This window comes from Mandrillus leucophaeus, unplaced genomic scaffold (assembly GCF_000951045.1).
Source record: "Mandrillus leucophaeus isolate KB7577 unplaced genomic scaffold, Mleu.le_1.0 Scaffold814, whole genome shotgun sequence".
NCBI lineage: Eukaryota > Metazoa > Chordata > Mammalia > Primates > Cercopithecidae > Mandrillus > Mandrillus leucophaeus.
The window spans coordinates 666,755-678,217 of NW_012108853.1; the positions used below are offsets into that span (position 1 = coordinate 666,755).

Consider the following 11,463-nt stretch of genomic DNA (forward strand, 5'->3'; position numbering starts at 1 on the left):
TATTTATATTTTATATTTATATTTATATTTTATACGTATTTAAACATTTTTCTCTAATTTCCTTCTAACAGAAGATTTCCCTCAAAATTTATGGGTTTATGTGGCATTTCTCAATGCACAAAGGCTAAAATGTTTAAATTGTCAAGTCTGTCAAAGTTTTGTTTTTTATTTCTGACACTGGTGTCATCATATTCATTTTTTAGAAGATGACAAAGTTTAAGTATCTTCAAGGAGTATGTATTAGTCCATTTTCATACTGCTAAAAAGATACTACCTGAGACTAGGTAATTTGTAAAGGAAAGAGGCTCAATGGACTCACAGTTCCATATGGCCAGGGAAGCGTCAGGAAACTTACGCTCATGGCAGAAGGTGAAGAGAAAGCAAGAACCTTCTTCACACGGTGGCAAAAGAGAGAAGTGCAAGCAGGGGAAGTGTTAGATGCTTATAAAACCAAAAGATCTCTTGAGAACTCACTCACTATCATGAGAACAGCATGGAGGAAACTGCCCCATGATCCAATCACCTCCCTCCATAAACACATGGGGATTACAATTTGAAATGAGATTTGGATAGGGACACAGAGCCAAACTGCCAAATCGTATCAGAGTAGTTAGTTGTCATTCAGGTAAAATCTCAATCCCTCAGTCTCTGTTGCATACCACATTCTATTCTCACCAAATTCAGCCAAATTATTATCCCACAACTTCTAAATGCAAACTGTGTTTTGGTGAGCTTAGTTTCTTACATGTTTTGATGCCTGGGCTCTGGAGTATTGTAAAGAAAAAGTTCAGGATTCTGATTCAACCACTTATCAACAGTATGAGAAGAGCTTTTTGGGCTTCAGCTTCACATTTAAGTAGGCTTAAGACTAATGTGTGATTGATTAACTTACGTGTAACAAACAACACAGCTTAACATACAGTTGGCACTTAATGAATATCAGTTCTCCAGCCATCTCTCCATGTTTTTGCTTATCCTGGGACATCTTTCTGTGACATCATTCTCCTCTTCTCCACCTTGTGATACTTTACCTACCCATCTGGGCCAGTTTTATCCAGACTCCTTCACAAAGGTTTCCATAGAACAGAGAGCTTACTATGCATCTTACACAGTGTGGGTGTCCTACATTACTATTTTAGTGTTTCAGTCATGTTTCCATGAGCCAAACTGTAAGGTTCAGGAATGTCTGTCCTAATAATGCTTGGCACTTGAATGCACCCAATAAATATTTGTTCAATGTATAAACAAAAGGTGCATGGGATGGGATATATTGGAAAACTGGACATATATTGTAATAAGACAAGCTAACAATTTGTGTTTAAAAATTAGCCTAATTATTGTGCTTGGGACACAAAATTTGTGACCAATGTGAATTCATTTAGTAAATGTAGCCATATATATCTTGCATTATACCATTGAATATTCTAATAGTTCTATATACCATTGGAATATACCAGCGGAAAATATCATTACAAATAGTTCGACATACCATATTTCTTCAATTTTAAGAACAATTTGGTACCACATGCTAATTTCTCTGAAAATGGGATGTATCTTACTATCAAATAAACAGCCAGTGGTCAGGTGACAGTGATGGTACAGTTGGCATTGCCTATATTTGAACATGGGCATAAACAAATGGTCATCATTTCTACTAAATTCTATGAAATTTAGTCCTACTGTGTCAAGCCACATGCCAAGAAACACAGTTGAAGGCAGGAGAAATTACCAGATATGACAGATTAGGTGAAAGAAATTTCAAAGCAAAGAGAGGTTGATATAACCAATTCATGTTTCATGCAGGACTATGGTTGAGGCATGAAACTACAATTTGTGAGAAACTTTCTCCTGGACATTAATAGAGAAGCTGCATAGCTTGTATTGATATACAATTCAGTTGAACAAGAAAACTATGTGTTTAGTCAAATGGGATAGTGCCAGTATCACATTTGCAGAATGAGTGTCATTGTCTAGGAAGCAAATCCCAGAAACAAGACTGGAACATCCTTTTAAGAAATGGTGCACTATCAACGGCACTGTGTGGAAAAACTCACATAGGAATGCTTTTCATGAAAAGGTATTCAGAAGAATCAGGCTCAATGTTCGGGACTTCAGTAAATTTATTTTGCTTATATTTTCTTTCCCACACATACACAGTACTAAACAAATCTATGTATAAGTGTCTAAAAGTACTCAGTAAGTATAAAGTAAGAATTCGATATGACATAACATTTTGTCTTAGTTTAATTAGCAGCTCTTTTCCTTTCTTGGTGGAACATATAATTGAAGATATCTTAGATTTGAATAGATACCAATACATTGAATAGGCACTAGGCCTGTGAGTTTATAAACTTCCCTCAGTGAAGGACCAGAGCTTGGTGTTTTGTTGTTGTTTTGGTAGGTATTTTGTTGTTTGTTGGAAATGAGGTAAGAAGATCGTATGAAGTCTTCACAAATATCAGTTACACTTGTTTGTAGAGGCAACATAATTTCAAGAAAAGCCACCTTCTCACATCACTTTTTACAGCTTTTTAATATAGGTCACAGGTTGCGTTTTGAATTAGGTGAATACTCCATTTCTCATTAGGTAACCACTTTTGAAATTAATTTATTATATTTTTCCAACATAACAGCAGTACATGTTGGTATAGAAAACACCTTATATTAAAAAAAAAAAAAAGTCTATGTATCTACGCCTGAGTATGTAATCAGCCATATGTCTTCCGCCCAATTTGGAAAATTTCTTTTTAAAAAATTTTCTTAGGCCAGGAGCGGTGGCTCACACCTGTAATTCCCAGAACTTTGGGAGGCCAAGGTGGGCGGATCACCTGAGGTCGGGAGTTCCAGCCCAGCCTGACCAACATGGAGAACCCCTTCACTACCAAAAATACAAAATTAGCCGGACGTGGTGGCACATGCCTGTAATCCCAGCTACTCGGGAGGCTGAGGCAGGAGAATCGCTTGAACCTGGGAGGTCTGGAGGTTGTGGTGCGCCAAGCTCACGTCATTGCACTCCAGCCTGGGCAACAAGAGCTAAACTCCGTCTCAAAAAAAAAAAAAAGTTTCTTATACATTTTTCGATGCCATTTATTCTTTTGTTTGTTTATGAAAATGTCTCAGATCAAAGTAATATATCTTCATTGCACAGTATATTTTGTAAGTACAGAAAAATATAAAGAAGCATGAAACATATTATCCTTCATCTCACCACCCAGAGATCACATCTTAATATTTTTGGCCATTGCATTCAATTTAGGGCAAAAACAGGCAGCATAACTTGCACACAATGGATGCTCACTGCATCCCTGCTGAATGCATGAATGCTGAAAGAGAACTTGGAGAAGGGCCCATATGTCTTGCTAATAGAATCAATTACACAGCTCTTATGGTCTAAAATTATTTGTCTTCTCAAGTTTGCCTGATTATTGTCACACAGCAGGAGACTGGCCAAGACACAGCCATCTTTCTACTATTTGGCAACCAAGCACTTTGGAAGAAATGGTCACTGTTTTCACTTCATTCCTGTCATTCATTCACTCATTCATTAAATAAATATTAAGTGCCTACCATGTGCCTGAAATACGGAGAAAAAAAAAACCCAAAAACATGACCCCTGCCCTCATGGAAATTACCTTGTAAAGACAAAGCAGACAATAAACATAAACACATAAATACATATATATAATATACAAAATTTGACAAGTGCAGAAATAGAAGAGAACAAGTGACTGGGGAAATAAACGGGGCAATGGTGTAATTAAGGAGCGGACACTGCCTTTCTCATGCAGTGTCAAGTCAGGTCAAGAAGGAACGAAAGGGAAGGTTCTGAGGCTATCAAACTTTGAGTGTGGCCAAAAAAATAACGAAGGAGAAAGTGATGATGGAAAGACTAGGCTGAAGAGTTACGGCAGTAGTGCAGTGTCTTCTTGTAAGCCATGGTAAGGATTTTGAGTTTTACTCTATGTACTGTTAGAAACCAATACTATTTTTGTAGTGTAAATTGAGCTTATTTTTCATAGATAGATTTCAAGATTCAAAGCATACAAGGACCAAAAATAATTATATGAAAACTCTCCCTCCCTCCGGTTTCCTAGTCACCCAGTTTCCCACTTCAGAGCTGCCAGTCTTTCCTACGGAAAGACTCTAGGCACAAACAAGCACATCTATCTTATATCTCTATTATAATGCATTTTCAGCAGTGAAACAAGCCCATCTGATTAAGACCACCTGAATGCTGAGTGGGCATGACTCTGCGTTAGAATGCTGCGCTACTACCCACGCGTCTCACAAAGTCTACTCCGCCGCGCGTTCTGTTTCAACACACCTCCGGGATTCAGGGCTTCCTAAGCTGCAATTCAGCAGGACTCCCTTGCTTGTTCTCACGCTATGCCCCTGGCAACAACCCCGCGCGCCTACACTCCAGTGCCGCCGCAGCTACTAGTCCGCCACTTCCAGCCCAAACGCTGGAGCTCAGAACCCACCTCAGGTGCGCTCCTCTGTTTCCCAGGCCGACTGGGGCTGATTGCAGGCGCGCGGGGGCGGGAAGACAGCTTCTTGCTTCTGGCTGCAACGGAGGCGGATCTGGGCGGGGCCGAAACGGGGGCGGGGCCAAGTGTGTGGGCGTAGTCAGGCGTGGGGGCGGGGCCGGTGCCGCGGTCGGCGGCAGCGTTCTCTTAAGCTCTCGCGGCGGCGCTTCGGTCCCGGACCCGGGCCACCCACGGGGCAGTGGGTGCTCCTTGGCCCCGGACATTACAAGTCCCAGAAGGTAAATTTGCCTGGGAGCCGCGCATCTGGAGCACGAGGGTACCCACGATGAGGGCGGGCGGCTGGATGGCGACAGAAGGGAGCGTCCCGCGGCGAGTTTCCCAAGAAAGCTGAACTCGTCCCAAGTTTCTTGTGCCTCGGCTTGCACTCAGTGAATTGGTGGCGGGCTCGTTTGGTGCGGGTGGTCTTTTGGCGTGGGAGGGACGCGGAGTTGATTGGATTAATCCATTTGGGCGGCACCCCAGATTTCTGCCTGGGACCGCGCACCGCAGTGGTGCAGTTTTTGCCCGAGAAAGGGCGGGTAAGTGCGGTGCAGTCGTGTCCTGCGCAGCAGCAGGAGGACCGCCGGACTCGGAGCACGCGAGTCGGCCAGGCGTCCCCGCCTATCCGCAGGCACAGTTTCCTAACTTCTTTCCTCTTTAGGCAAGACTGACCCGGTGTTGCTCCTACCAGGGCTGACTTCGAGGCCCGGCTATGGACGGCGAGAGCGAAGTGGATTTTTCTAGCAACAGCATAACCCCTTTGTGGCGGAGGCGGTCGATTCCTCAGCCCCAGCTGCTGGGCCGGAGCAAGCCGAGGCCCCAGTCCTACCAGAGCCCCAACGGGTTGCTAATTACGGATTTTCCGGTGGAGGACCGAGGGACGCTCCCTGCAGCGCACACTCTCGCCCAGGTGTCCACCGACTCGGACAGCAGGACGGTACATAGGAGCCCCCTGCTTCTGGGAGCCCAGCGGAGAGCGGTGGCCAATGGTGGGACGGCATCCCCGGAGTACAGGGCTGCCTCTCCTCGACTTCGACGGCCCAAGTCACCCAAGCTCCCCAAAGCGGTGCCGGGAGGCTCCCCGAAATCCCCAGCAAATGGCCCGGTGACCTTGCCTGCGCCGCCACCGCCGGTTCTGCGCTCTCCGCGGACTCCTAACGCGCCCGCCCCCTGCACCCCCGAAGAGGACCCGACTGGGTTGAATGCCAGCCCGGTGCCTTCGCCCACTGCAAATGGCCTTGCCGCTAATAACGATTCTCCTGGGTCGGGTTCACAGTCCAGCCAGAAGGCTAAGGAGCCCGAACGGGGGCTCTCTCCTGCGCCCCAGAAAAGTTCTTCAGAACAAAAACTTCCCCTCCAAAGGCTCCCCTCCCAGGAGAACGAGCTCCTCGAGAATCCTTCCGTGGTTTTGAGTACAAACAGCCCCGCAGCCCTCAAAGTGGGGAAGCAGCAGATCATTCCGAAGAGTCTGGCCTCGGAAATTAAAATAAGTAAATCCAACAATCAGAATGTGGAGCCCCACAAGAGACTCCTCAAGGTGCGCAGCATGGTGGAGGGCCTAGGAGGACCTCTGGGTCACGCAGGGGAGGAGAGTGAGTTCGATAATGACGTGGATAGCCCAGGGTCTCTGCGGAGAGGCTTGCGGTCCACGTCTTATCGCAGGGCAGTGGTCAGTGGCTTTGATTTTGACAGTCCTACCAGTTCGAAGAAGAAGAACAGAATGTCCCAGCCTGTTCTGAAAGCAGTGATGGAAGACAAGGAGAAGTTTTCCAGTCTGGGAAGGATAAAGGTAAAAGTGGGCAGGAGTGTGACACGCCATTCACTAAGCCAAAAGTAAATGTGTTGGGGGTGGGGAGGAGGAGCATAGAGAAAACCCGAAGAAGTCATTCCCTTTTAATTCTGTGTTTTGCTGTTGATTACTAGTGTACATCCAGCTCTTGGCCACTTTGATGCTGGCCGGCACAGCCGAGTTTAGTGCAGCTTTGTTGGAAGAAGTGAAATTCATCACCTTTAAATTTCTAAGCTCAGGCAGAATTGGGGGGACAAGAGTGAAATATGGCAGATTATTGGCTGAGTGAGTCTTGACCACTTTTAAAAGAGATAGCTGAAAGGGGGAGGAGCATGCTCAGACCCGCACTCTGCAGTCAAGGTGTCTGGAGTTTGCTCAGAGGTTTCAGTCAATGGTAGCTGTTATCACAGCTGATTCAGAAAACTGCTGATTCCTGTTTGAGCCTGTTGATTATTTTTTTGCTTTTACTTACTGAATTGTTTTTTTGAGTGGTTACTACACACTTGATGTCATTCAGGTAGAATGTGAATTTGAAAATCAACTGCCAGGATCACAAAAGACACAAATCTTTTGTCATCTTTTTTGTTGCTTGTTTTTGTCACCATGGCCTATGGTTGTATTTTATTCCCGTTGTATGCCCATTCATCCTTGAGTGCATTTAACAAATTGACAGCTGAAAACTTCAGGTTAGGGTGACACTGTTGTGGTATTGCTCCCCTGTATTGTCCCATTAGCTGCACTTATTAAAATATTGCCAAATATGACATAAAGAAACAGGGAAAACTGAAGAGGGGTATTTTGGAGTGTATGCTGCCTTCCGCAGAAACAAGACCGATCTCAGCAATAGGGCAGAGATCCTTTTTGGCAGCCACATTTTTTCTTGGTTAATCAGAGCACTGGAACCAGTCTATATAAATGTCACATATGCAAAACACAAGCAAGCCTGTTTTATTTTAGAGCCCATGGTCTTAAAGAAATTACATAACATTTTATGTGTTTTTTCTAACTCTGCAAGTATAGCAAAGTTCAATTTAACAGTGATGGTGAATCACGAGTAGTAAAATGAGCTGACCTGCTAGTTATTTGAGGATTCTCAGTCTGTTTTGACAGGGTATGGGAGATCTTGTACATTTTATTTCATTGTTTCAGTGAATTGTAGTTATCAAATGGGTGAACTCCTCCGGGGCTCACCTTCTCTGTGCTCTTGGAAATCTAATTAATGTAATGACAAAAAAAAAAAAAAGTACTTAAAATAGCCATATTTTGTATTTGGCTCATTCATACATAGTTTACTTCTCCTTTTTTTTTTTTTTTTTTTTTTTTTTGCTTTTTTTTTGTCTCTTAGAAAAAAATGCTGAAAGGACAAGGAGCATTTGATGGGGAAGGTAAGCATTTAATTTTCAAAACTTTTATTGCTGTTTCAATGTGGAATGCCAATTATAAGTTGAAATCCAACTACAGTAACAAAAATGCTTAAGATGAGAAATATGTTCAACTTCTTCCCAAATTATACAGTCCAAAGCTTCTCATTAAGCTAAATGTTTACCTAGTAATGCTAATGGTGAATATAGTTAATGGCATTTTTTATAGGCTGATAACTTTTTCAGTCAATGTCCTGGGATTTTTAATTCTTCTCTACCTTGGCTCCATCCCCATGTCCCTCAGGAAACAGAGAAAGAGTAAGACCAAGCTCTAGCTTTTTAGTTAAAAATTCTGATTTTGGCATTTAGATTTGAAGTCATATTTCTTTAGGTCACATTTCCTTTGACTTAGTATTCTGCCCATATTTCCACATTTTATTATCATTTCTGATTTCCTGTTTCCTTATTAAGTTTCAACTTTGGGGGGAATCTAACTCTCCTGACTGACAAAAACGTACTCTCAAGACTTTGCAACCCATGTAGTATTTTTATTAAAGATCTCAAAAACAAAAGCAGCTTCAACCAGGTGTTCAAACCCTAATCAGATTAATGGACTTTCTGTAAATAGATGGGTCAAGTGTCAGCCAACTGGAAGAGCATGAAGGGAGCAGTCCCAGCTGTAGCACTTGTTGGGCTGGAGGGTCATGGTGGTAGTGAGGGTAGTTACTTTTTGTCATGTTTTGAAGTGTGAAGATTTTCCAACCTTCGAAGAATAATGAGGAAGGGGATGCCCCTCTATAAGTCAAGCAAATGTGCAACCACCCAGAGTTATAAAATACGTAGCCTTAGGTGATTATCAAATAATTCCCTGTATAATTTTTATAAAGATGAGTTTCCCATTGGAACATTTAAAAATGACTCATCTATAAAAATTCATTCACCGCACCAATCTTAGGAAATCCCGATATAGTATTTAGCTGGTTGGAATAAGTTCCTCTCCCTAATTTTATAATTGAAGAAACCAGAAGATCTGGGAGGTTTGGCACCTTGTCTACTGTCACACCTAGTTACACAGCCAATAGTAGGACACAGATCTAGTTCATAGTCCCATTTGCTGCTTCTTATAGCACTCTATGAAGTGAACAGCATCTACCTAATATTTACCTAAGGAGATGCTTTACATTCCCTGGAATTTGGTATTTATTTTGTGACCTTTGCCTAAGAGAGTTTAACATTTTAAGATTTTTTTTAAAGTCAGAGACTAGACTTCATTGTAACTAGTTTTACGTTATTTCCTTTTATAAGAAGTTGTTTCTATGTATCCTCTCATTTCTTCTCAAATATAATGACCTAGAAATTTTTTTCACACATATATATGTACATGAGGAATGCAGGATTCTTACAGTTAATGATTAACAAGAATGTAACTAGGGAAGCAGTGTGGCCAAATGGTGAGAATCTGTGATATTAGATAGAGCCAGGCAGACCTGCTCCTATTCATCAGTTGAGTGATACTGAGAAAAACCCTTTATATAACTGGGCCCTCACTGAGCCACCTCATGTGTGAAATGAGATTAATAATAATGTTGCCTATGTTGTGAACATGAGAAATCTATCAGCAATGTTATGCATATACTTTGTGCCAACTACTTAGTGCTTTAAAGACTAGGGGAGACTCAGTCTTTACCCTCGTAATCTACTTTACATAGCATGACAATCAGAGACCAGTAAAATCTTGCATAGTGTTACTTTAGTCATAGTGCATACAGAATAATCTATAGTTGATGAGAAAAGGGGCAGATGCTTGCTTGTTTTGGTAGATGGGAAAGGCAATTCAAACTCAAAATGCCCCAAACCAAACTCATAATCTTCCCCACTAAACCTAATCTCTTCTGGTGTTCCCATCTCCTACTTTCTGGTTGTGAGGCCTGCAGACCTAGGAAACATCCTTAACACCTCCTTCTCTCTGCCCCCATATCTAGTCTTTCACCAGTCTGTTCTATGTTTTATAGCTCAAACCTCCATCATCTTTCATTGACTACCGCAATAGCTTCTTAGTCTCCTAGGTAGTCAATGTTTTGTTCTCTACTCTAAGCCAGTCTTCCCTTTTCATGGAGTCCCATTGTGTTCAGGAAAGAGATGCTATCATGACAGTGTGAAAGAAACTCAATCCTTTTGTACTCAGGGTAAAATCCAGTTTTTAGCATTGCCTACAAGTATTTTGTTGATTTGGACTGTCTGGCTTATTTCTCTAAACTCACCTTGTACAATGTGGCCACTAGACATACCCAAGCTTTAACCACATTGACTCTCCCTAGTTCTTTTAAGATATAGCGGTGTATCACTTAATGATGAGGATACGTTCTGAGAAATACATCCTTGGGCAATTTTGTTGTTGTGCAGATATCATAGAGCGTACTTACACAAACCAGATGGTATAGCCTAGGACATATGGTACAGCCAAAGCTGTACAGCATGTTACTGTACTGAATGCTGTAGGTAGTTGTAACACAATGATATGTGTGTATCTAAACAGAAAAAGTACAGTAAAAATACGATGTAAAAAATTAAAAATGGTACTCTTCTATAGGACTCTTACCGTGAATGGAGCTAGCAGTACTGAAAGTGGCTCTGGGTGAGTCAGTGAATGAGTAGTGAGTGAATGAGAAGGCCTAGAACATTACCGTACAGTATTGTAGACTTCATAAATAGTGTACACTTAAGCTACATTAAATTTATTAAAAAACTTTTTTCTTCAATAATAAATTAACTTTAGCTTACTGTAACTTATTTTGTAAAATTTAAAAATTTTTGAAACTTTTAAACTCTAGTTTTAACACAGCTTAAAACACAAATGCACTGTACAGCTGCGCAGAAATGTATTTTTATTTCTTTACGTACCTATTTGGTAAGCATTTTCTTATTGTAAAAAATTTTCATTTTTACTTTTGAAATTCTTTTGTTGAAACTAAACACATGGATTAGCCTAGGCCTGCAGAGGGTCAGAATCATCAATATCACTGTCCTCCATCTCAATATCGTGTCCCACAAGAAGGTCTTCAGGGGCAATAACATGCATGGGGCTTTCATCTTCCATGGTAACAATGTCTTCTTCTGGAATACCTCCTGAAGGACCTGCCTGACGCTGGTTCACAGTTAACTTTTTTTTTTTTTTTTTGGTAAGTAGGAATACACTCTAAAATAATGATAAAAAGTATGGTATAGTAAATACATAAACCAGTAACATAGTTTATTATCATTATCAAGTATCATGAACTGTACATAATTGTATGTGCTGTACTTTTATATTTTTGGCAGTGCAGTCAGTTTCTTTACACCAGCATTACCATAGACGTGTGAGTAATGTGGTACACTACAACATTAAGATGACTAGGTGATAGGAATTTTTTAGCTCCTTTATAACATATGGGACCACCGTTGTAAATGTGGTTTGTCATTGATCAAAACAATGTTATGCAATGCATGACTGTATTATGTTTCCTCTTTCCTCTTATGTTCCCATTATAGCTTTTGTGTGTGCTTTTCCTTTAGCTTTGTGGCTTCTCAGCTTTCAGACCTTAGACTTTCCTCATTGACCAAATACCTGACTGCCAGACTACATCACACCCTACTGACAGTCTGTTCGTACCTGTATATAAATCCTTCAGTTCGTAAGCATGTATTTGTGTAAGATCATTATGTCCTCAAACTTATAGTGACTTCCCATCACATTTTGAGTAAAAATCAAAGTCCTTTAATGGCTGAGGCAAGGCCCTACTTCATTATA

The 11,463-nt window shown here is 41.4% G+C and overlaps 1 protein-coding gene and 1 long non-coding RNA gene across 4 annotated transcripts in view; one reads left to right on the forward strand and one right to left on the reverse strand.

Annotated features, from left to right (window-relative positions):
* Nucleotides 1-4,562, reverse strand: part of LOC105530359 — a 107,980-nt gene extending 103,418 nt beyond the window's left edge. The window contains exons 1-2 of the long non-coding RNA XR_001004638.1: nt 4,325-4,562; nt 2,920-3,044 (exon numbers count right to left, since the gene is read on the reverse strand). This is a non-coding gene — a long non-coding RNA (uncharacterized LOC105530359). The remainder of the gene's footprint in view (nt 1-2,919; nt 3,045-4,324) is intronic.
* The window catches only part of ARHGEF26 (Rho guanine nucleotide exchange factor (GEF) 26), a 145,312-nt gene continuing 138,106 nt past the window's right edge, over nt 4,258-11,463 (forward strand). For 2 of the 3 annotated variants that reach the window (XM_011967875.1, XM_011967878.1), the window contains exons 1-3: nt 4,605-4,765; nt 5,188-6,315; nt 7,661-7,700. In XM_011967875.1, the coding sequence (XP_011823265.1) occupies nt 5,239-6,315; nt 7,661-7,700 (1,117 nt within the window). In that variant the 5' untranslated portion in view covers nt 4,605-4,765; nt 5,188-5,238. Of the gene's footprint in view, nt 4,487-4,604; nt 4,766-5,187; nt 6,316-7,660; nt 7,701-11,463 lie in introns of those variants that run through there. The other variant, XM_011967877.1, reaches the window with a different exon arrangement.